Here is a 24340-nt window from a genome sequence, read left to right as displayed (position 1 = left end):
TGGACCTATCCTCCATGAATTTATCTAGTTCTATTTTGGGTTAGGATTCGGGTTTATCCCGTTTATCTGAATGGCTTCGGGAAAACTGAAACTTTCGGATAACCAGGTGTTTGGAGAAACTGAAGTGCTACATTAAGCTGCAGTTTCACTGATATAGAAATACAGGGAACAAAGGGATTAATGCTCATACACCTCTACCCCGATATAACGCTGTCCTCGGGAGCCAAAAAATCTTACCGCATTATAGGTGAAACTGTGTTATATCGAACTTGATTAGATCCACTGAAGCCCACAGCCCCGCCCCGCCATAGTACTGCTTTACCACGTTATATCCAAATTCGTGTTATATCAGGTGGCGTTATATCGGGGTAGAGGTGTATTTGTTTAATATTTTGTATTTTATTAAAGAGTAAAAAATAAACCTCTTGAGTTTATTAAGCCACCAAAATTGTATTAAAATTGTGTCCACAGTGAATTTAATATAATTTTAGTGTTTAAATTCAGTAACATTTGGTTTTATTCATTAATAAAGTAGAAAATATTAAGTATTAAAAGTGAAAAGCCCTTGATTAGCACTAACCAGCAGTAAATGGATAATTGAGAAGTTATTAGCGGGTGAATAACTAATATAGGGCTGCATGGGGGACACACAATGGATTGAGATAACTAGGATTTCGGGGTACAGGGAATTGGGATAACTGGAATTATACTGTGCCTCTATCATGACCCTCTTATTCTCCTTTCTAAATGTATGAGGTCCTAATCATATGTGTTTTTATATGGAAGCCTTTTCTTGCCTCTAATAATTTGTTGCCTGTCGCTGAAGCCTTTCTGTTTCTCATATAAACTTCTTGAGAAAGGGCAAGCAAAACTGAATGTACTATTCAACGTAAGAGAGTGCCATCAATTTGTGCACTTTCACTTTTATTCTCTATAGCAAGATTGATTCAACCCAGCATCTCGTTTGCTTTTTGGACCACAATTTTACCTTAGATATTTTCATTGCCTAGGCTTGTTAATGGATTCCAAGGGGCTTGTTCCCTAGCCCCCGTTAAGTCTCCTCTGTTCAAAGTCAACAATATATTCCTTTCAGAACTAAAGATGTTCATCTGGGATGGTAACATAACACTAACACTTCATGAAACATAGAGCAATAACTCCAGTTATCTGTTGCTTTGCTCAATTAGCAGAGTCATCGCAGTTTTATTCATAGATAAACAAATTGTTAAGGCCAGAAGGGACCATTATAGTTATAGAGTCTGACCTGCACAACATAGGCCTAGAACTTCACCCAGTAATTTCCTGCACTAAGCCCATATCTTGTGGATGACAGAGTCATATGTCTCAAAGACTTGTGTAGTCCTTCTTCCAATTACTTAGCCCAATTCTCTTATCTCTACTGCAAATTCATAGTTCATGCAGCATTAACCAGTCATGCATGTCCTTTTAGGCTTTAGTTCATCACAGATTGTTGTTTATTGCTGAGTGTAAATGTCTCAGGTCTGCATCTGCAGTTCCTGGATAGAACTGTGTGAATAACTGATTTTTTTCTGTTCAATAGGTAAATGGAAATTAAAAAATATATATATATCTTGGTTTGATCCAAAACAAAAAACAATCTATTTTTTTTCATGAATCAAAACTTGAATAAATTTCTTTTTTGGGTTGAACAAAATGTTTTGTTCTACCTGAAATAAAACATTTCATTTTGCCTGTGAGTTATTTAGCCTTTTAAAAATAAAACTCAAGTAAAATTCTAAAAGCAAAATGATTTTGATTTGAAAAATCAAAACATTTCATTTAAAAAATGTAAAAACAAAACATTTCAATTTTTAAACAAATCATTTCAATTTTTAAACAAAACATTGGGTGTTTGTGGGTTTTTTTTTGTCGAACAAATTGGTGAATCTGACACACATTCATGAAATGTTTCAGTTGTCCCAAATCTGCGTTTTTCAGCGGAAAAAAAAGATTTTCCAAAAATTTTTGCCCACCTCCACTTGTTTGCTTGACTTTTATTAATCTTGATGTGTTCTGTGTACAATCATCTGTGAGAGTCACACAAGTCCTGGTAGTAAGTTTTATTATTAGAACTCCTCCATGAAATTTACGTTAACTAACATCTAGTCTCAGCAAACTCTAAGCTGAAGTACTTTTTGTCTGTACATTTTGGTTCTAATCCTAATCAAGTTGAAGTAAATGAGTTTTGCCATTGACTCCAAAAAAAGCAAAATCAGGCATTTTATCTTTTTTTTTTTAAACTCTGTTGTGGCAATTAATGCTTCAGTTTGGAAGCCGTAAATCAGAATCAAAAATATAAATATTACTACAAAGTGTAAGTATGTCAGTTGATCCTCATCTCTGTTTATTCTTGCCTGAAGCACAGCCATTTGGTGGATTTCATTTCCATCGAGTTCTTTGGCAGTAAAAATTACTCAGGAGGAAGCCAATTAATAATTTACTACCATGAATTTCTAAGTGCAATGAATTTTTCAGGTTGATCTGACTGTTAGTATGCTTATAAATAGAATAATGAATGTTCAGTTTAATCTAATTTCTTTCTTAGCTTGTACCTTTTTATTAGTCATTGGGCAAATTGGATATTCTATGGATAACTGTAAGTTATGGGTCTTTCATTCTGAGACCTCATCTTATTCATTTGTTGTTCTGAAGCTAAATAAATACTGTGGCTCAGAAGCATAAAATACACACAATACTTGTAGAATTTTCTATTTTCTGTACCTACACCTCATATTATCTATGTATTTTTGTTTGTCTGTTTCCTGTATTTGGACTTTTTTATGTTATCAATCAAGCTATTATATTTGGAGCATTCCCTCCCCCACATCCTCTTGCCTTGTAAAGAATTTGACACGGTACCATGTGGGAAAATATTAGTTAAATTAGAGTAGATGGGGATTAGTACAAGAATTGTAAGGGGAATGAGAAACTGGTTAAAGGGCATAAGACAACGGGTTGTTCTGAAAGGTGAAACATGAGACTGGGGTAGGTTACTAGTGCAGTTCCTGAAGGATTGCCTTGGGATCACTCTTAATATTTTTATTAATGACCTTGACACAAGAAGTAGGAGTGTACTAATGATGATACAATATTGGAAAGCATTTGGAATATTATAGAGGAAGATCTGGATGACCCTGAAGACTAGAGTGACAGAAATGGGATAAAATTCAATTGCAGAAGGTGCAAGATCATGCACTTAAGGTCTGACAATAAGAATTTCTGCTACAAAAAGCTGGAGGTTCATCAGTGGAAAATGACAGAGAATGAGACAGACCTGGGTGTGGAGGAGTCAATCACAGGATGACTATGAGCCACCAAAGTGATGCAGGTGTGAAAGAAGCAAATGCAATGCTAGGATGTATTAGACGAGGCATCTCCAGTAGTGTGAGAGAGAAAAAGAGAGGTATTTATGCCATTATACAAGGCACTGGTAAGACCTCATTTGGAATACTGTGTACAGTTCTTATCACACATGATCAACAAAACTAAATTCAAACTGAAACAGGGGCAGAGAAGAGCTGCCAGGATGATGAGGGGAATGACGGGTCTGTCGTATGAAAAGAGAATGGAGGAGCTTGGCTTGTTTAGCCTAGCAAAAAGAAGGCTATAGGGGGTATGACTGCTCTCTACAAATATATTAGGGGGTAAACACCATAAAGGGCGAAGAGCTATTTAAGCTAAAGGACAGTGTTGGCACGAGAACAAATGAGTGTAAACTGGCCATGAAGAAATTCAGGCTGGAAATTAAAAGATGGTTTCTAACCATCAGAAGAGTGAGGTTTTGGAACAGCCTCCTAATAGGCATTGTGGGGCAAACAACTTACTTAGTTTTTTAAGACAGAGTTGGACAAATTTGAGTGCAGTTGTATTATGGGGCTGGCTGTAATGGTGGGGGCAGGACTCAGCAGCCCTGGGGCTCTCTTCCAGTTTATAATTTATGTTCCTAAAGCTCATGCTTCAGGGTTTCAGTTGGCCAGCTGCAGAGGTGAGGAACGGATTCCTGCCCTCACCGCAATAGATTCTGATGGGGTGTTGTGGTGGGTTTGGTTGTCTATTTTTGTCATTCCTCTGAAGCATCAGGGATGGCCCCTGCTGCAGACCAGACACTGGATGGGGTGGGTCAGGGCTCTGAGATGGCTCCAGTCATTCTCTCTTCTCAGGTGCCTGACTGGCTGGTGTGTGCTCAGGGTCTAACTGATCACCATATGTGGGATCGGGGAGGAGTTTCCCCCCACGTCAGATTGACAGTGACCTTGTGGGGTGCAGTGTATTTATATGGCTCACTTGCTGGGATGTTTGAGTAGCAGCCGTGTTAGTCTGTATCAACAAAAAGAACAGGAGCACTTGTGGCACCTTAGAGACTAACAAATTTATTTGAGCATAAGCTTTCATGGGCTACAGCAAGTACTCCTGTTTTTGCTGGGATGTGTCCATTTAATAATTACCCTGCCACTTCATGGGCTTTTGGCATTGGTGCATCTTGGTCCATCCTACTCTCTCCCTGTCGGACACAACAGTCTAGTCTTCTGTGATCTCATTTTTGTTGTTGGGTTTAGTGCGCGGGTGCTCGGTGGTCTTGGTGGACTGTGCTATGCAGAAGGCCAGACTAGATGATCTGGTGGTTCCTTCTGGCCTTAAACTCTATGACCTGTGTGCATCAACGTGGGGGAGTGATGCCATGGCTCTGGCCCTCCCTGCTCCTCTGCACCCACTTGCTGACCACCTGTTCCAGAGTACTTAACAAGTGCAAGTACATGACAGTTTTGGATAATTTTTATTTGGAGTTTATTGCAGACCAGACTCATTTAATGGCCTTTAATGATGACTGCAAATTGCAATATATTAGATTGTAAGAATCCCATTGCAACATGAAGGCAGTGACAAATCTTGTAGTAAAAGCAGTCAATAATTGTTTTTAACTCTGGGACTCCCCACGTGTTTTAAATCTTTATTTTTTTTAATTGATGGTGCAGTTCCTGGTGCCATAAGAGTTGGGAAGGGCTAATGACATCCACATAAGTAAGGGTAGCAGAATCTAGATCTAATATTGAAATATTTATTATTTTGGTGAACAACAAGTGTATATTTTGAACTTTATAAACCCACTGTGGTTTCGAATGATGGCATGATAGATGGGCTTTCCATATATATGATGGAAAAGATTTAAGAAAACCCAGCAATGCCTTCTATTATACCATCAACCAAGCTATCATTCAAAACCACAATGGTTAATACAATTCAAAAAATACTTTTGTTAATCACCCCCCAAAAAATTACAGTATTAGATCTAGATTTTGCTATCCTTATTCATGTGATGAAATAATGTACTCCTTGAATAGTCAAGAACAATGGTTCTCAACCAGGGGTTGAGAGGTTTTCCAAGGGGTACACAGAGGTACGCAGAGGTCTTCCAAGGGGTACATCAATTCATCTAGATATTTGCCTAATTTTACAACAGACTACATAAAAATCACTGGCGACGTCAGCACAAACTAAAATTTCATACAGAAAAAACGGGAAAATAATCCATTTTTCAGCAATAATGTGTGTAACACTTTTGTATTTTCAATGTCTGATTCTGTAAGCAAATAGTTTTTAAATGAGCTGAAACTTGGGGTACGCAAGACAAATCAGACCCCTGAAAGGGATAAAGTAATTTGGAAAGATTGAGAAACATTGGTCTAGGACATGCCTTCTTCCAGGCACAGAGGGCTGGGTGGAAACAAAGTAAGAGAAGGATATAAAAGGCATTATTAAGCTTGCAGCAGGTATGGAGCAACGTGGTGAGGGAAAGAAAAAACAAGATCAAAAAGTTAGGTGGAAACCTAAGTTCACCAGGACCTTGAAAGGAAGGATGCAGAGTTCATATTTGATGGAGACGATGAGAGGAAGCCAATGGAAGGATCTGAAGGCGGAGGAGGACACAGTCAGAGCAGCTGACAAGGTAGATGCTTTTCACAGCTACATAATTGATAGGAGTTGGGGTGAGGTGCAGGAAGATATGATTACAAAAGTTCAGACAAAAAACAGATAGGGCCTGTGTAAGCTGAGACCATAAACTCCATGACATCTTAGGAAAATAGTCAAGGTTGCTTTTGCAGTTATAGATAGTGGCAAGGGTAAAAAACCAACCAACCAAACCTAACCGATCAATAGAACAGGCAGTGACAATCATGTCAGAGCCCCTGAAGGTGCCTGCAGAGACCCAATAAGCAATTAACGCAAAAAGTGTATTTCTCTTTAAGGCTGATCAATTGCAGTGGTGTTGTCAGTCAGCCTCTGAGAAACTTCCCCAGTATGGTGGTGTCACTATTGTCTCAGAGCTTTTTTCAACTGAGTCTTTAATAAGTCATCAGTGTTGTTCACTTTCCATATAAGGACATGGGAGGAAAGATATGTCTTCATGGCCTTTAGCTGTTGGAAAGGAAAGATAAACAAGGCCAAGTAGCCCAAGCTGAATGTGGCTGGAATAGAAACACTTTGGGTCTCAGAATCACATTGAGATGCAGTAGTTTTCTAAAGGAAATCTAAAGGGTAGGGAGGGAAAGCTATGGGTCTGCATGCTTCCAGTATAATGAGTAACTCAGAATTACTGTACAAACAGCAAGGTTCCTATTCTGTATGTATATACACATTTTTAACCTCCTGGAGAGGAGGACTGTAGCCTCCCTCACAATAGAATAATAAGCACAATACTTAATATTTATATAGTGCTTTATATTTTCAAAGTGTTGTACAAACTACTATTTAAATGTAAAACCTTTAGGTAATCTGTAATATCCGCCCTGTCTTAACTTCAGATGGATAAAGGTAAAAAATGTAGTCCAGAGACTAAAATGAGGTTCAGATGTTACTATTTTAGCAATGAGCTCATGGTGTCTTTCAATCTTCTCTTAGGAGAATCTCTTTTACAATAGCTTGTTTCTTCTCAAATCTGGTGCATACTGTATATAGTAGTTATAGCTCTGCTGAAATTCCAAGCTAAAAACAGAAATGCAGCATGTGCTTATTTCCCCATACAGTTCTCAAGCCAAGAGATTGAAAAAGACTGACTGAGAGAACAGGAGTGCAAGCAATAGACACATCTAATATTTATTGCAAACCTGCTCTGCCTGGGAGTTGGGAGCTGTCATTTTCTGGTGCTTATTACGTATGCAGGAAAAGCTGAGTCTGATTGGATGTAGTAGGACCTAAGGCGAGGGAGTGGAAAGAGAGTTCAGCTTGCAGCATTGAAATGTAAACAGTGGAAAGAAAGAGCGAAAAGCACTTAGCCCTGAGCAGCAAGCAGCATGCTGCAAGATTTGATGGCTCTTGTAATATACCTTCTGTGCATCTAGCTGTACAGGACTTGATGAATCAGCAACAGATACTTCTGAGAATCTCTCTTCCGTGGATTTAATATAGGGGCAATTAGGATGCACTAGCCTTCTTCGTCACTGCAGCTCCTCTCTGCTCTGCACTGTAGTTCAAACGGGGCAATGGAAATGAATATGAAGAAGTTCACAGTGCGTAGGTTCTTTTCAGTATATCTCCGCAAGAAGTCTCGGTCGAAGAGCTCAAGTTTAAGTAGATTTGAGGTAAATTTTTATTAAGTTCTTTGTATGTGGCAAATATTCTTATGTGCTTGTTATAGAGATGGGGGATGGCTGCACTTGCTGATGTAATCAGCAGTTAAAGGTAATCTTCCTCTATAGGTGGTGGTGTTTGCAATGATATTACTTCAGTATCACTTAGCAGCTTTTTTTGTAATGCACTGTATATTGCAAAATATATTTGGCATGTTGCTGAGTTTATTTTGCCAGAGTAACTCATGAGAAGGAAATCTGAATCAGGACATTATAAGCTTGTTTGAAATAATTACAGATTTACCTAAATTAGCACAAACAGCACCAAAATCTATAGTAGCTGCCGGCTTTACTCTTCCTAACCTCACCCACAACTCAGTCTATTGCAATTCTTGGTGTTCAATTTTTTTTTCATGTTTTGCGAAAGTGACTCACAGTTCTTTTATCCAAGATAGTAATTGCCCTTGCTTTGTCTGCCTATAGGTTCCCATCCTTGTCAAGTATTTGCATTCATTGTCTCTTCAGTCCATCCAACCTGTCATTTTTCAGTTACTGATAAGGAGAAGTTGTTGTTTGGGAAAATCTCAAAATAATCTGTATAAAATACGTTAGCACTATCACCAAGTGAAATGCATTTTCAGTCAGAAGAAAGCATTAATGTATAAGAATGTTTGGATAGGGTAGGATCAGGATTTCTGTATTCCATCCATCACATCATTTTTTGACCCTGTATGTGGACCCAGTTATGTATTTTTCTGTTCTCTTTGTCATTGCAGATGATCTGCTACCTCCCCATTAAAACAAAGCTATACAGGGCTTGATTCTCCCTTACTTGCATTTGCTTTTTACAGTGGCATAATTCCATTGACCTTAATGAAGTTACTTTCAATTTGCATCAGCGTCCTGAGAGGAGGATCGGGTTGATACTATGCAAATAAATTTTAAAAATATTTCCTTCATGTCATATCTACAACATCAGATAACTATTTGATGATAAAGTTCTTGATATGTCATTGCTTAAGCAGGTTATGATAAAGATTGAGTTAAAATCATTTAAAAAAAAAACCTATTTCCTGAAAAAATTGTATTGCTTGCCTAATTCTGTTTCACCTATCAGATAGGGATATATCACAATAAAAAACAACAACTCCATAAACTAATGTTGGCACCAATTGATAACCAGCCACATTAATTCAAACCTCATTGGCAGGGAAACAAATTACTCCTCCCTCAGCTGTGTGCCCAAATCATGGAAGTGCTAAATTAAAGAGATGTATCTTGCAATACTCCATGAAAGTAATCAAATCTGTGCCCCACCAGAGCAGATGCAAAGCCAGGTGCAGAGCTGTGGCTGTTCCACGAAGGAGTTCTACTCAGGGACTAACAAGAGCATCATGACTGATCATCAGTGCCAGGACAGAGCATAGCAGGCAATATGATTTCTGAGGTATCAGAGTCCCAGCAGATCACTTGTGTTAACTATTCGAGTGACAATGCCGTTGGTTCGTTACACTGGGGAGAAGCAGTTTCCACCATGCTAATAAACTAATCTGTTGGATAGTCTGACTGAATAGCACAACTCCTCTACATTTATAATAATTCAAATTCCTGTTTTTAAATAAGTCTTTAAAATTCTTTTGGCCATAGTTATGAACAATAATTGCCTTTTAAACAAATTATGAGATTTTTTTTAAACATCTGTGGGATATTTTCTCTAAACTTGTTTTCTTGTACCAGGATTTATTGACTTTAAGATAATCTTGTTCAAGAAGCAAACAAATAGATCTGTTGTAACCCATTTAAATTATGAGCATCACATCTACCCCCCTCTTCCCTTCTTTATTTGGCAGTAATAACCCACTTTATGCAAAGTCACTCTATATTATAATGCAACAGGGAACAGGGGGGTTTCAACCAGGATGAAGAAAAATGATTCAAAAAATCTGTTCTGCTATTTAAGTGTGAAAATCATCAGAGAAGTTCCAACTTAGTGGAAAAACCAAACACAAACACCAAGCTCCCTGTATGAATCCCATCCCTTAGAACTTCTGTATATACACTCATAATTGCAAGCTAATGAGCATTCATCAGCAAAATATAAAGAGCAAAGGAGGCTTACTGGTAGTTTGATCATTCGAAATAGGAGTATTCTCCTTCCAAATAGATATACTTATAAAGAGGCAAAATATTAAGTCGATATATAGAAATTATCATGAACAATAAGTAAAATAAAGTCAGGGAACTTGGAGAAAATACACAAAGCAATGTTTTGCTTAGTGGTTGTTTGCTAATACACCTGGCAGTAATCATGTGTTGGTAGATCTGATTGAAAATTATAGGAGGATCATTGTCTGTCTCTCTTCCCCCCCACACCTTTTGCTTCAAGTAATTTATATCCTTAAACTACCACAGTTACTGTAGTGTCTAAGATATATCTACTAGGTAAGATTTTGCTGATCATTTTCTCCCCCCCCCCCCCGCTTCTTGTGGTTTAACTCTAGTTGTACAAGATTCATAGCTCTGTAAATCAGAGGTATAAATGCAGATGACTTTGCAAGTTGCAGACCGAAACTTGACCTTTGCTTAATGGCTGCAGTACACCAATATCACTTCTTTATCGGAGACATCCAAATCCACTGCCTCATTTACACTATTAGGTTTTTAACTTGTACATGACTTGGGTAGTGCATGAGTAAAGTAGTAGAGACCAATGTTATGGTAAATAAGGAACATGTTAGGATTTTTTCCTCCTTATCTGAAATGTGCCTTTTATATTATTCTGGAGAAGCTCAGCTCAAATTTGTAATTATTTTGCTACATATTCAGTTTTTAAGTTTATACTATTTTTTTCAATATTTCTTGGCCTTCATATATATTTTGCAATGTAATATTATTCAACATGCAGGGCCCATTTCTTCCCTTGTACATGTGCACACAATTATTATTGAAGTCCACTGAACATCCAGTGAAGTCAAGGGGAATTGCATGGGTAGAACTGAAAGCAGAGTTTTGTTTATAATTCGTACCGAGTGTCAATGAGCGTAAATGTAAAACCACCAGGAGAAAGTGCACACGGCACGGATCTGCTAAAGACTTTGAGCCCCACTGGAATGTGTCTTATGACACAGATGAAGGTTCCTTGATTTATAAATAAAAGTCAGATATGACATTCTAAGAAAACAATTCAGTAAAGACCCAACAAGCAAAGAATTTAATTATGATATTTATTCCAATGATGCAAAAGCCTTTCCCGCCCTTAAATGTTTCTGGGAAAATGAGAATCTAAAACATTACCAAGAATGAACAAATAGCGATGTTCTCCATTTTTGTTATCTTATGTTATTTTTAACTTTGTGTTTAGTCCCACTGATATCTATGGTCCATATTCTAGCCTGTCTAGATCCTTGATATAAAGTCGACCAGGTCTCCAAAGTGAGTCAGTGCAACTCTTAGAGAAGACAGTCCTAGCTGATAGTTCTGTAGAGCTGTCATCTTGGGAAAGTCTGTGAGCATGAGCAAAAAGATTTCCCCTGGATCTCTCTCCTCTATGGAAGTCTGATTAACCTGTGCAGAGCCTGAGGAAGGGGCTCATGATCTGTGGGGTAGGGCTCTTTATCTCTCCAAAGAACACCTTCCAGTGGGGCTCAGAGTCTCTAGCAAATCCATGCTGTGTGCACTTGGGTGGCCAGGGGCCTAAGAGAAATGATGTCTCCAACCTCTGAAAAGCTCTCTTGGTCCTAGCCACAATGTGCACATGGAGTCCTAAGTCCCTTTCTAAATTGGGCCTGACCACTTCCAAGGCTGGTTGTGTCACTCCAGATACAAGTAATGTGAATCTTAAAGGCTAATTGACCCTCCCCCCAATAAACTCCTTCCACATTAGAGGGCCAGGATTTGACCTAATACGAAGGCAGGGATGGGGGGAGTACAACTTAATCAGCCACCTTCATAGTCTCAGGTCATCAATCCCAACTAATGTTCCACTATCATCATTCCTTCCTTTGGTGTACATTTCCTTTTCTGGTGATTGAAATATAATCAAGCCCTTCCGAGTTCTTCTCCAATTCCTCTGTGTTGCTTTGCAAATCCAGATCAGTACATCTTTATGTCTCAGTATGTAAGTCCTTGGAGCTACTGGATGGCTTCACGTGAAGTATTGTTTGTAATGTAACATCTTTGGAGATGTAAAGATAATACAATTATTGGGGGCATATAAGTACCTAGATATAATTTCACATCTCACTAATGAACAGTAACACAAGGAGTCTGTAAGAAATAAAATCCTTACAGAGATCACTCAGCATGGTACAGGATTATTTAAAATAGCAAATCAACAAATCACTTTTCTGACAATGTTCCTGGATTAGACCTTTCAGTATGTTCAGGGTCTCTATCTACACTTATATTATTTTTATCTCAACTTATTTTCAACATCCTCCTCCTTTTTCCTTGACTGTAATATTGTTCTCATGGTAATTATAATGCTTTTGTTGGGGGATTTTCCAATGTACAAATAGGGGTCGAGACCCTCAACTCCCATTGACTTTTTCAGTGGGAGTTGGGTGCTTAACTGTTTTTGGGAGGGGAAGTTAGAAAGAAGGTAGATGAAGTAATATCTTTTATTATACCAACTTCTGTTGGTGGAAGAGACAAGCTTTCAGGCTTGCACAGAGCTCTTCTTCAGGTCTGGGAGAGGTACTCAGAGAAGTGTCACAGCTAAATACAAGGTGGAACAAATTGTTTAGCATAAGGAGTTATGCTGTAAGAAACCATTCTAGATTAAATGGACAGTTAACACCTCTGCACTCATAGGACAAAAAGCTTTTGACAATCTCCCCTTTTGTGTTTGGTGTACAATTTCCTTTTTTTTTTAAATCCCTTCCCATCCTTGAGCTCACTTCTAGGGCACATTGTAGTTACTTTATATCATCCCAACTGGAGGTCTGGTGGAATATATGGAATATGTTTTTTGCATCTACAATGACTGGTTGTATGTTCACTGACTGCAATTTTATGTTGGACAGGTTCTGTAGAATTAAACAGGGATGAAACAATAGACATTAATGAGGATTCTATAGAAATGATTCTAAAAACTACATAATTAAAAGCATCAAACTAGTACATAGAATATAATCAAGTCCCTTCATTTTTCGTTTACATTGTTTAAAATTTTGGGAGAATTTTTCTGTGTTTATTACAAAAATTGAAAAACTTGGGTGAATATTGGTGAAAAAATTAACTGTACAATTTTCTGGGGAAATATTGGGATTAATATTGAGGGATGGGAGGACGGGGGAAAGTATCAAATAGAGAAAAATAAGAGGATTAAAACTAAAAGTAATTTTATGCTGTGGTTTATTTCATGAATTGTACATTGTCAGTAGGTACACACACACGTACATGCATATGTGTATTTTCAACTACACTGCCTTATTTTAACAGATAACCTTTCATTTACACTTAGACTAATTTATTATTAACATAAACACTACTAATTCTGTTGGCAAAGTTATCATTTAATATAAAATGATATAAGAGTCGGTAGGACTTTTTCCATAAATGATAGCACAATGCCTTTCTCTTCAAATTACATTATATTTGCAGTGTCTCTAAATTAGTGGTTTTCAACCTTTTTTCATTTGTGACCCCCCCTAAAAAAAATTTGAATGGAGGTGCGCATCTCTTTGGAAATCTTAGACATAGTCTGTGGACCCTGGGATCTGTGGACCACAGGTTGAAAACCACTGCTCTAAATAAATTTTTATCTTATTCATGAAGAGAAAGTCAATTGATCCCAAACTGAGAAAAACAGATAGTATCCCATTATATTGCAGTCTGCTTATAATGTCAAAAGAAACACAGTAACCTTGATAACACTGCTGCTTCTGTGCATCATCCATCAGGCTAAAAGTTAAAATTGCTGCAAAAAAATCAGCTGGTTTATTATATATGATGTCCAAAACATCAGTAAAGAGCTACAATAATCTCTTTAAAATAAATTATCCCAGTACTTGAGACAAAAACATTTTGAAGTCAGAAGGTTTATGCAGATAAATAAGCTGATATGGATGTTTCTCCTCTTAGCAAGTTCAGATACACATTTCTTAGGCAGGAGCCTAGTTTGCATCCTGACTTTCAGATATAAAAAAAAAAATTAGTCCAATGAAATTGTTCAGTTCCTACAGTAACTTCCTAGATGACTTTGTGTTCACACACCAAAAATCCATATCAGACACATTGTCTCTCCAGACACACAGCACTCAGAGTTTGGTATCTCAAGAAACAGATGAAGTGATAGATGAGAAGAACTTGCATACAATGAACTTGGCCTGCTTGTTGTATTAAAAGACCTAAACCTCCCAGGGTGAAGTCCTTCACCAGCTGAAAATTTGTTTACTTAGGTTTATTGAATGAAAATAAGTATAAACACTCTTCAGATACAGCACTCCTGCTTCGTAAACACATCAGGGTGCCTGCCACCTGCAATTTTGTTGTCTGTTCCCCCGCCCGCCCGGCCCCTGCTGCATGGAAGATTTTTCCACTTTAGAGGAACTGATGAAGAACTCATTATCTAAGCCTGACTTAACGAACAGTTAGAGTTAAGCTAAGAGAGGTTGGGAGGGAGGGAGGAGATGGTGGTGAGAAGGGCAGTTTTCTGATCTGAAATTTCCAATTTCAGAAGTAATACTTATAGAACATACTGATGTCAGATTCAGCTGTGACACCATGCAAAATGCAACTTCCTGCTGAGAAGTACTTAGTGCACAGTGTCCACAGGGTTGGCATGGGGCAGGCTTGCTTTCTTCACATGACAGGTTGCTGCTTGCACTTTGTGAGGATACTAGCTCTAGTCTCAGCAGTGGTAAAATACAGGGCACACAAAAGGCAAATCCAGGGCCAGAAGAGGGAACTTAACACTGAAATGAACTAAACCAATTAGTTTTCAGGCTGCCGACGGGCAGATGAAAGAGAAGTCAAGGACTATTTAGCAATGGTAGATTCCTAATATACTCTTTTATTAAATACAGCATTGGGGGGAAAGGAGAATATTGCTGTATTTAAAAGTTTCCAATTGCAAGTTGTGATGTGTGAAACTTTATAAGAAAACTCCGCACCCTATAAAGCTTACCTGACTTCAGATCTCATTACAAATGCAAAATAAAGTGCAGTTTGCATTTATTGGGGGGGAGAGTGTTTTTGTTTTTTTCTGGTTTTGACTGTCATAGCCTTGCACCTCCTGAGTTTTACTGTGAGGTTCAAGTTTAATACAACCCTGATCAAACAGGAGAGGTAAAGCCCATGAAACTTGGTAGTTTTGGGTTGAGTTTTACAGTTACCATCCAAAATTGTAAATCAACACAAGTTGGCTTGAAATGTGACATTTGCTGAGATTTTTTCAGACAACCTGGGTGATCAATTTTGAGTGGAAACCATGCTCAGCGTGACTTCAACCATCTGAAACTACAATAGACAAAAATTGGCAGTTTCAGTTTATTTTTGCCTTGAGCTTCTAGGTTCGTTGAAGTGCAGAACTCAAAGTGAAACACTGTGGGTAGAAACACAGAGCAAAAAGGGCAAAAAGTTGGTAGAGGAGGCAAAATTGCTGAGTTTCACCTTGCTTTAGTGACTGTTAACTACTCTTTTCCGAGGTAATGTAGATGCCATAGGAACTGGTCTTATTTCCGCCACTGACTTACAGTGCCATGAAAATGGTGCAGAATGGAGCTAGAATCCCAGACAGAGGTTCCTGCTCATTTGGAAACCGAGCTGAATCATGGGTGTAGGTAGGAGTCCTGATACAGCAGCAGTTGGGAGCCCAGGAATCTAGTGGGCCCTGCAGGAGTTTCTGCTGCTGGAAAGAGTCAGGTTTCAAGGTGAAGGGAGAGGTAGACCCACAAGGTGTTTGAATTGTGGGATGGTGAGAAAACAGACAGAGCCATCAGGGGCTGGGGTGAATTGGGTATGGAAAGCTTTTTGTGTGGGTTAGGATTTGGGTGAGTAGCAGAATGTGGGAAGGGAGCAGTCTAGAGATATGCAGTGAAGGCCACATTTTGAATTTGCTTTGGAACCATCTGAACATTGTTCCATCCCTGAACTGACTGTCTGTATGAATAAACTCTTCGGGAAACAAATGTTCTGTTATTTTGCTGACTGTTGAATTTTCTCCCAGCTTGATGTCCTGGTCAAGTATACACATGGAGGCAGAATGCTAAAAGCAACAATATACTATTCCCAGTATCAGGGTCTACAGAGTAAACAGATTTCAGAGCAGTAGCTGTGTTAGTCTGTATCAGCAAAAAGAATGAGGACTACTTGTGGCACCTTAGAGACTAACAAATTTATTTGGGCATAAGCTTTCGTGGGCTAAAACCCACTTCATCGGACGCATGCGGTGGAAAATATAGTAGGAAGATATATATTTTCACAGAGAACATGAAAAAATGGGTGTTGCCATACCAACTCTAACGAGACTAATCTATTCAGATGGGCTATTATCAGCAGGAGAAAAAAAAACTTTTATAGTGATAATCAGAATGGGTTATTTCCACCCATTGACAAGAAGGTGTGAGTAACAGTAGGGGGGAAAATTAGCAAGAGGAAATAGTTTTTACTTTGTGTAATGACCCATCCACTCCCACTCTTTATTCAAGGCTAATTTAATGGTGTCCAGTTTGCAAATTAATTCCAGTTCTGCAGTTTCTTGTTGGAGTCTGTTTTTGAAGTTTTTTTTGGTGGAGAATTGCGACTTTTGGGTCTGTAATTGAGTTGCTGTGGAGGTTTAAGTGTTCTCTGACTGGTTTTTGAATGATATAATTCTTGACGTCTGATTTGTGTCCATTTATTCTTTTACGTAGAGACTGCCTGGTTTGGCCAATGTACATGGCAGAGGGGCATTGCTGGAACATGATGGCACATATCACATTGGTAGATGTTCAGGTGAACAAGCCTCTGATGGTGTAACTGATGTGATTAGGTCCTATGATGGTGTCCCTTGAATAGATATGTGGACAGAGTTGGCAATGGGCTTTGTTGCAAGGTTAATGTTTTTGTTGTGTAGTGTGGTTGCTGGTGAGTATTTGCTTCAGTTTGGGGGGCTGTCTATAAGCGAGGACTGGCCTGTTTCCCAAGATCTGTGAGAGTGAGGGATCATCCTTCAGGATAGGTTGTAGATCCTTGATGATGCGCTGGAGAGGTTTTAGTTAAGGGCTGACGGTGACGGCTAGTGGTATTCTGTTACTTTCTTTGTTGGGCCTGTCTTGGAGTAGGTGACTTCTGGGTACTCTTCTGGCTCTGTCAATCTGTTTCTTCACTTCAGCAGGTGGGTATTGTAGTTTTAAGAACGCTTGATAGAGATTTTGTAGGTGTTTGTCTCCGTCTGAGGGATTGGAGCAAATGCGGTTGTATCTTAGAGGTTGGCTGTAGACAATGGATCATGTGATGTGGTCTGATCAAAGCTGGAGGCATGTAGGTAAGTATAGCAGTCAGTAGGTTTCCGGTATAGGGTGGTGTTTATGTGACCATCGCTTATTAGCCCTGTAGTGTCCAGGAAGTGGATCTCTTGTGTGGACTGGTCCAGGCTGAGGTTGATGATGGGATGGAAATTGTTGAAATTAAGGTGGAATTCCTCAAGGGCTGCTTTTCCATGTGTTCAGATGATGCAGATGTCATCAATGTAGCGCAAGTAGAGTATGGGCATTAGGGGACAAGAGCTGAGGAAGTGTTGTTCCAAGTCAGCCATAAAAATGTTGGCGTACTTGTCAGTGACAATGTTCTAGGTGATGCATTGGTACTTTGAGGAGAAGGTCCCCAAGAGCTTGATTTCTAAGATGCTGGGCAGCCTCAGTTCCTGTTGACTTCCACAGGATTTATGGGTGCTCAGAACTTCTGAATCAGGCCACAAGATTCTCCACATCAGTGTTCAGCAGGTTCAAATCCTTGAGCTTTATTTATGAGGGGAAAGGAGTAAAACTAGAGAAATTCATTGGCCCATGGTTGCCTACTTTTATTCTCCTTAGCCACTGGCAAATGGGGAATCGGTCTGCCTCCCAAAAGCAATGACACTGAATCCCAGACCGTGACAGTCCACTGATCATCAGGAAGATAAATGAGTGATGCCAGCTGGAGAGCTGTATTCCTGTGCCCGTCTCAGTCCCGTGAATGTCACACTATAGGAGGGTTACAAAAAGCAAGGGCAAAAGGGTAAATTTCATATCTTGCATGTGGTGTGTACAGTGAGCCTTAGCTTTAAAGTTCTCCAGGATTATAATAGCCATGGTTGTTCCAGTCAAGAATGGCAGGAAAGAGTGGATGAGCAGAAGTGAGAGGAACAGAGAAATAAAAAAAATAGATTATGAAAAGAGGGAGGGGTGCAAAGGAGTGGCCTGTTTCTCATAAACCAGGTTAGTCAAAATGCTCCATTTTAAAACCATTACAAATTCTGTATTTTAAGAAACAAATTATGCTTTTAATCTATTTATTCTAGATGTATTATCAAGAGATGGAAATCTTAACCCATAACTTTACGTTTCCATAATTACTAAAGAGAAAAACTATAAAGAGAGAAATCCAGGAATTTTTCCCTCCAAAGAAATAGCCCATCACCCATCTCTGTTTGCCATGAGATTTTTTTTAAATGCTTTTGCCAACAATTATTATTAGAGTGAATTTCAAGACTTAAGTTGGCCATCTCTATCCCAGAATCAGTGATCAATGGTGTCAAGTATCAGAGGGGTAGCCGTGTTAGTCTGGATCTGTAAAAAGTGACAGAGAGTCCTGTGGCATCTTATAGACTAACAGACGTACTGGAGCATAAGCTTTCGTGAATACCCACAAAAGCTTATGCTCCAATACGTCTGTTAGTCTATCAGGTGCCACAGGACTCTTTGTTGCTTTTTAGTGATAAATGGGTGTCACATCTGAGGAATGGCTCTGTCTCTAGGCAGAGGGAAGGGAGGGCAGAGGATGAAATGTGAGTCATCACCATTTTCATGATTATCTGTCCGCCAGTAATCAAAATGGTTACATGTATCCTGTGGTGTTTGAGAGAAGGAATACTGATGTTCCTAGCTAAGTGATGTGCAAAGCATAAACTGATATACAGCAGATTGCGGTATTTTTAAAAGTTCAAGACCCTGACCAATATTTCTTCTGGGAAATCTGAGGAGGTAAAGAAACTTTAGATCGGTACATCATGTTTCAGAAATGGTGGATCCCCAGAATGCTTGACTGTGTTCTATCCAGGACTTCCCATTTGGGAAAGGTAAATTCGCTTGCTAGATTTTCAAGTATCAGGCATTGTGAATGCTGCCTGAAATAAATTCAGTCCCACCAAACAATATAGGCCAAACCATGGTTGCTTCAGCATAGGTGAGCTGAGAGGAAAGCAAGCCCAGGAAGTAGTTCTCTATCCTGCACAGAAAGAAACTAGATCTGTCTGCAGCAATAGCAGCTGGAGGGAGAGGAGAGTGTCTGGATGGAGCCCTGTCTGCACTGATGGGGAGGAGGGGGAGAGGGAAGGAAGAATTGTTTACACCTGTTGTACAGGTGTAGCAAGTTCCACTGTCTGGCGCATTTTTCCCCTGGTGCAGCTGGAGATATTATGTGAGTAAAGTGGCATTTAGGTTTTTCACAGATATCTAGAGACTGTGGAGAACATCATGGGTGTGGTGTGAGGAAAATATTTCAAAATTTTGTAGGGTTACTTCAATTCTGCAGAAGTTTTGCAAATGCAAAGAGAGTAAAATGTTCTCTACAATAACTTTTTGGATGACCCAGCTCTCCATAGGAGCCTTCTTTTGTTGCTGCTCTGTGTGCAGATTTGCACTGACTTCACAAAACCAGAGCTTGTTTTGGGTTAAAAAAATCTGAAGTCACCACAGATACCATCATCTTTTCTCAATCTTAGATCACAGGAAACAGTGATTCCTTTCTAGCTTTGGCAACAGTTAGTATGGCGCTTCCTTGCTTAGATCAATTTGAATTTAATATAGTACTCAACCAACTGCCCTATTTTCAGCTGTGAGTTAATGTCTAAAAACTGTTGATCCTTATTACATTCAGATGCTAAAGATGGAATCAGCCACCAAACCCTAAACTAGTGAAGAGAGACCGTCTAAATTTACACTTAGAAATCAAATGTCAGTGCAAAGTTATCCACTCACAGCTAGTTTCAACATGCCTCTGCTTTAGAAGTTTTTTTTATACTTTATACTTTATCTACTTTTAAGTTTCCAAAACTGGTCTATAGACAGAAGAAGAGGTTTCTTTCTCAAGACAGTTTTGTTATGCACAAACTGGCAAGAATCAAAAAGCTACACAACTTTGAAACTCTTCAGACACAGAAAATAAGATTACACGTTTCTATTTGGGCTCTCTATGTAGATTCTTATCACACTCATAACTGTGGTATCTAAATTTCCACCTACTTATAATTAAGTCTTAAACAGTTAAGGACAAACACTGTTCAAAACATTGGACTTTCGTTTATGATGAGAGATTCAAGAAAATTACATAATACAGAAATAAGAGCTGATTTACTAATGTATTTACAGTACCTCGCTTTATGCCCATTTCACTAGTTATCACACATGACATCGGAAGTCTCTTCTAGCCCTACATTTCTTATTGCTACAAAAGGTGGACGAATCTGGTAAAAATGAAGTAGGAGCATCTAGATTGGAGACAAGTGTATTCCTTTGCATTAGAGTTATGCAAAATGTTTGCAAGTGAACTGGAAAACTTCAAAGTTTGAGGAGGTTTATGCACTTCAGTTACATGAAAATTAGTCCTATTTTGAAAAAAATCTTGGATTTTAAACAGATAATGGGTCTGCTTTTGAGTGAAAATAAGGGATTTCTTTTTCCAACAAATTCTTTTATTCTTTTCAACACGTGAAACTTTTTTTAACATAGATAACTTTTTGAAACAACATAGACAAAATTTCACATCTGGGCACACGACTACAAAAAGTTAAAGTGTAGTGGTGTGAAATAGTCTTGACTAAAAATATTCATGTTTTTCAGATCATTAAAAACTTAGCAATGTTTTTCGGACAGAGCAATAACTGTGGAAGCTATTAAATCCCCAGGGCAGAGCATGAGAGATTTACACTGTTGATTTTAAAAGTGTTGTTCACTTGCTGTCTCAAGACATCTTCATATCAAAGATTGTCTTGTACACATGCCATGGGGAAGGAGGTGTGTCCAACTGAGAGACTATGGAGAGTTGCATCCTACAGAATCACAAAACATGGCCTCTGGCCACATTGTCTTTGTAACTAAAGATGGAGAACAAAGTTAATCAGTTGCAGGGTGTGTGGATATTATTTGACTGGTGAACCAAAACAAAGTTCTACTTATCTGTCAAGGAAGTGGACCATACAAGCAAATATTGTAGAGGTGTTCATTTATATCTCCTAACAGTATTTCTGTCAATTTGCATATAAATTATCTGCTGCATTTGGGCTGCTGGCATATTGCCAGTTCAGCTCTCTGCTCTGCATCACAAAGTATGACTCCTGTTCTTTGTTCTTAAAAAACAACAACAACAAAAAAAACACAGTTAGAAGCCCCAATCAAAGTACTGATTTTGGTGATTGTCAGGTTTGACAAATGCCAGGAGATTCTAGGAATCCATTGGTCTCTTTCACTAATGTGCTATCACTATAAGAAGAACTCAAACCTTGAACACATTTAGTTTTAATGGAACATTTCAAGCCACCAGCGTTTGAATGAGTTCTAAATTTTCCAAACTTCTCACCATCACTCAGTGCTTACATTTACTCTACTGTCTTCAAAAATCTATACCACCATGTTGATTTTATAAATTGCTGGGTTATTTTCTAAAGGCAGGACAAAAGGGTTTGGGTTTGTTTTTGGGTTTTAACTGGTAAAGAAAGAGAGAAAGAAATGGGAGTGAGAAGCAGCTCAGGTCAATTTGTAAATTTGCAACTGAATTACTCTACCTCTTGGCATTATCTCTCATATGTTCTAATGACGTCCATCGCTGGTTAATACTAATCTGAGACTTATGGAAGAGATTTATAGAATTTTTACTATAGAGCGATAACTTTTCTATACAATTGTAAAATCAGCCAATAGTATTCTGCAGCAGGGATGTCATTCTGTGCTATATTTAAGGCCCTCCGTTTTTGGTTTGTATTGATTTTTTTACCTAAACAGTCCCAGGTTCTACAAAAGCTATTATTTGGTTTCTGCTGATATTCATCCAAAGTCTGGCCCATTCAAGTACATGCAGATACTGATTATGTCCATAGATCCAGAGATTCCAAGGCCAGGTGGGATGCTTGTGATCATCTAATCTAATGTCCTGTATAACACAGGCCACAGAATTTCACCAAAATAATTCCTAGAGCATATATATTAGAAAAACATCCAATCTTGATTTAAAAATGGTCAGTGATGGAGAATCCACCCTGATCACTGATAGGCTGTTCCAGTGGTTAATTACATTCACTGTTAAATATTTACACCTTACTTCCAGTCTGAATTTGTCTCGCTTCAACTTCCAGTCATTTGATTGTTTTTATACCTTTCTCTGCTAGACTGAAGATCCCATTATTAAATATTTGTTCCCCAGGTAAGTACTTATAGAATGTAATCCAGTCACCTCTTAAACTGCTCTTTTGCTAAACTAAATAGATTGAGCTCCTTGATTCTACCACTGTAAAGCAGGTTTTCTAACCTTTTAATCATTCTTGTGGCACTTCTCTGAACCTTCTCCAGTTTATCAACATCTTTCTTGAATTGTGGGAACTAGAACTGGACCCCATATTTCAGCAGCGGTTGCATCAATTCCAAATACAGAAGTAAAATAACCTCTCTACTCCTACTCAAGATTCCCGTTTATGCGTCCAAGGACCATTCTGAAAATCCAGTACATTATATTTTTTTTACAATCCTACAGTTGTTAATTGTTATATTCCTGCTATAGAATTCTGTAAGATAGATTGAGAGATAGTTAAACATTATTTAGGAAAGATTATCATGGTATATTAAATTCTGTAGGCTTTAAGTAATTTCTATAGAACTATAGAACTGTAGAAGGGCAGCAATGTTTTCTTGAAACACTTCTCCTTTGTAGTCCGCCCCATGCCTCGTCCCCACTCCACCCCTTCCCCCCAAGGCCTGACCCTAACCTGCCTCTTCCTGCCCCTACTCCATCCCCTCTCCCCCAGTGCCTCCTGCCTCCTGCTGAACAGCTGGTTGTAGTGGGCGGGAGATACTGGGAGGGAGAGTGAGGAGCCGATTGACAAGGCCACTAGTGGGTGCTGAGCACTCATGATTTTTTTCCCCGTGGGTGCTCCAGCCCTGGAACACCCACAGAGTCAGCGCCTGTGGAGGCTATGTATGTTATGCAGAGGCAAATTATTTGGTAATCTATCTGCAAATAAGGGAGGTGGGAGTGGCACTCTAGGAAGATAGGGTTAGGCCTGGTCTACACTATAGAGCAAGGTCGATGCAAGACAGCTTACATTGAACTAACTGTGTAAATCTCTACACTAAAATTTTACTCCCACCGATGTAACTGCCTTGCTATACCTACTTAACTCCACCTCCACGCGAGAGGAGTACAGTCAATGTTGGTGTCGTTAAGTCGATGCAGTGTCTGTGTAGACACTGCATTGCTTACATCAACTGTTACTGGCTTTCAGAAGGCATCCCACAATGCCCCAGTCAATACAAGCACTCCTGGTGAGGATGCGCACCACCAATACGAGGAACCAAGTGTAGACACACACAAACAATATAATTACTGCAGCAACTGTATGCCGATGTAAGTTACATCGGCTTAATTTTGTAGTATAGGCGTGCTCTGAGCGTCAGCTGAGCAATCTTGTAGAAGGAAACCTTGAAACAGCTGAGCTTTGGGAGAAAGTTTAAACTTATTTATATATAATGTTGCTGTTTTCTTTATTGATAAAGCCAACCCCTCAGGAAAGAGATGCTCTTGGACTTTATGTAATGTGTGGACTGTGTTTGCAGAGCAAGCGGGGAAGGTGCCTACTTACAAGAACCCTATTCAGCATATTAATTGTACACAGGATATCCCCATACATTTATTTTTGAGAGTTATAGCATTATATTGAAAGCAAATGGGATTTTTTTTTGTAATGGCTTGAGGGGCTTATACAGGGTTTCTTAAGGTCCATGCCTATTTATTGTAGTCTGACCAATGATCTTTACTCTGCATTATCCTTGCAATAATGATTTGTAGTCACCTTCAGTCAGAAGCTTGCTGTAAGTGCTATGTTATTTACAAACTAATATCAGAGATCAAATTATTTAAATTAATGTTATAATGTAGAATTAGAACTGATGTATTGGTATTTTTCCCCTCCTCCATACACTCTGCCTCAAAGTGCTATAGTCAATAAATTAATACACAGAGTGGGGTGATGTTTTATGTGGGTACGTGTCACTAACGTTATGTACTAAGCAGTATTTCATGTACTGTCTTGTCAGACAATCTGTTCTACTATTCACAAGAAAGAACACTAGCCAAAAATGTGTGGTGGTGGTTTTACTTTTTTTCTTATTAGTTTGTGAACAGGATTCATAAGGAATATGTTGCAACTACAATTGCGTTTTTGTGTGTTGTAAGCCCTTCAGTCATGGATTAGGACCCCCATTGTGCTAGGTACTGTAGAAATGCAGGAGGAAAAAAACCACAACAAAAACCTGTCCCTTTCCCCAAAGAGTTGCCAATTTAAGCAAATTATGGCTTTTATCTTC

The 24340-nt window shown here is 38.8% G+C and overlaps 1 protein-coding gene across 4 annotated transcripts in view; it reads left to right on the top strand.

The window, feature by feature from the left end:
• The window catches only part of RPS6KA2 (ribosomal protein S6 kinase A2), a 464767-nt gene that overhangs the window by 218311 nt on the left and 222116 nt on the right, over positions 1-24340 (top strand). Inside the window, exon 1 of one of the 4 annotated variants that reach the window (XM_075064104.1) lies at positions 7276-7598. The exons of the other annotated variants lie outside the window; for them this stretch is intronic. Within the exon in view, the coding sequence (XP_074920205.1) occupies positions 7500-7598 (99 nt within the window). The 5' untranslated portion in view covers positions 7276-7499. Of the gene's footprint in view, positions 1-7275; positions 7599-24340 lie in introns of those variants that run through there. 4 annotated transcript variants of the gene reach the window in all.

Source organism: Chelonoidis abingdonii, chromosome 3 (assembly GCF_003597395.2).
Source record: "Chelonoidis abingdonii isolate Lonesome George chromosome 3, CheloAbing_2.0, whole genome shotgun sequence".
NCBI classification, from domain to species: domain Eukaryota; kingdom Metazoa; phylum Chordata; order Testudines; family Testudinidae; genus Chelonoidis; species Chelonoidis abingdonii.
Note: the sequence above shows the minus strand (reverse complement) of the source record. Positions and strands in the feature narration are given on the sequence as shown.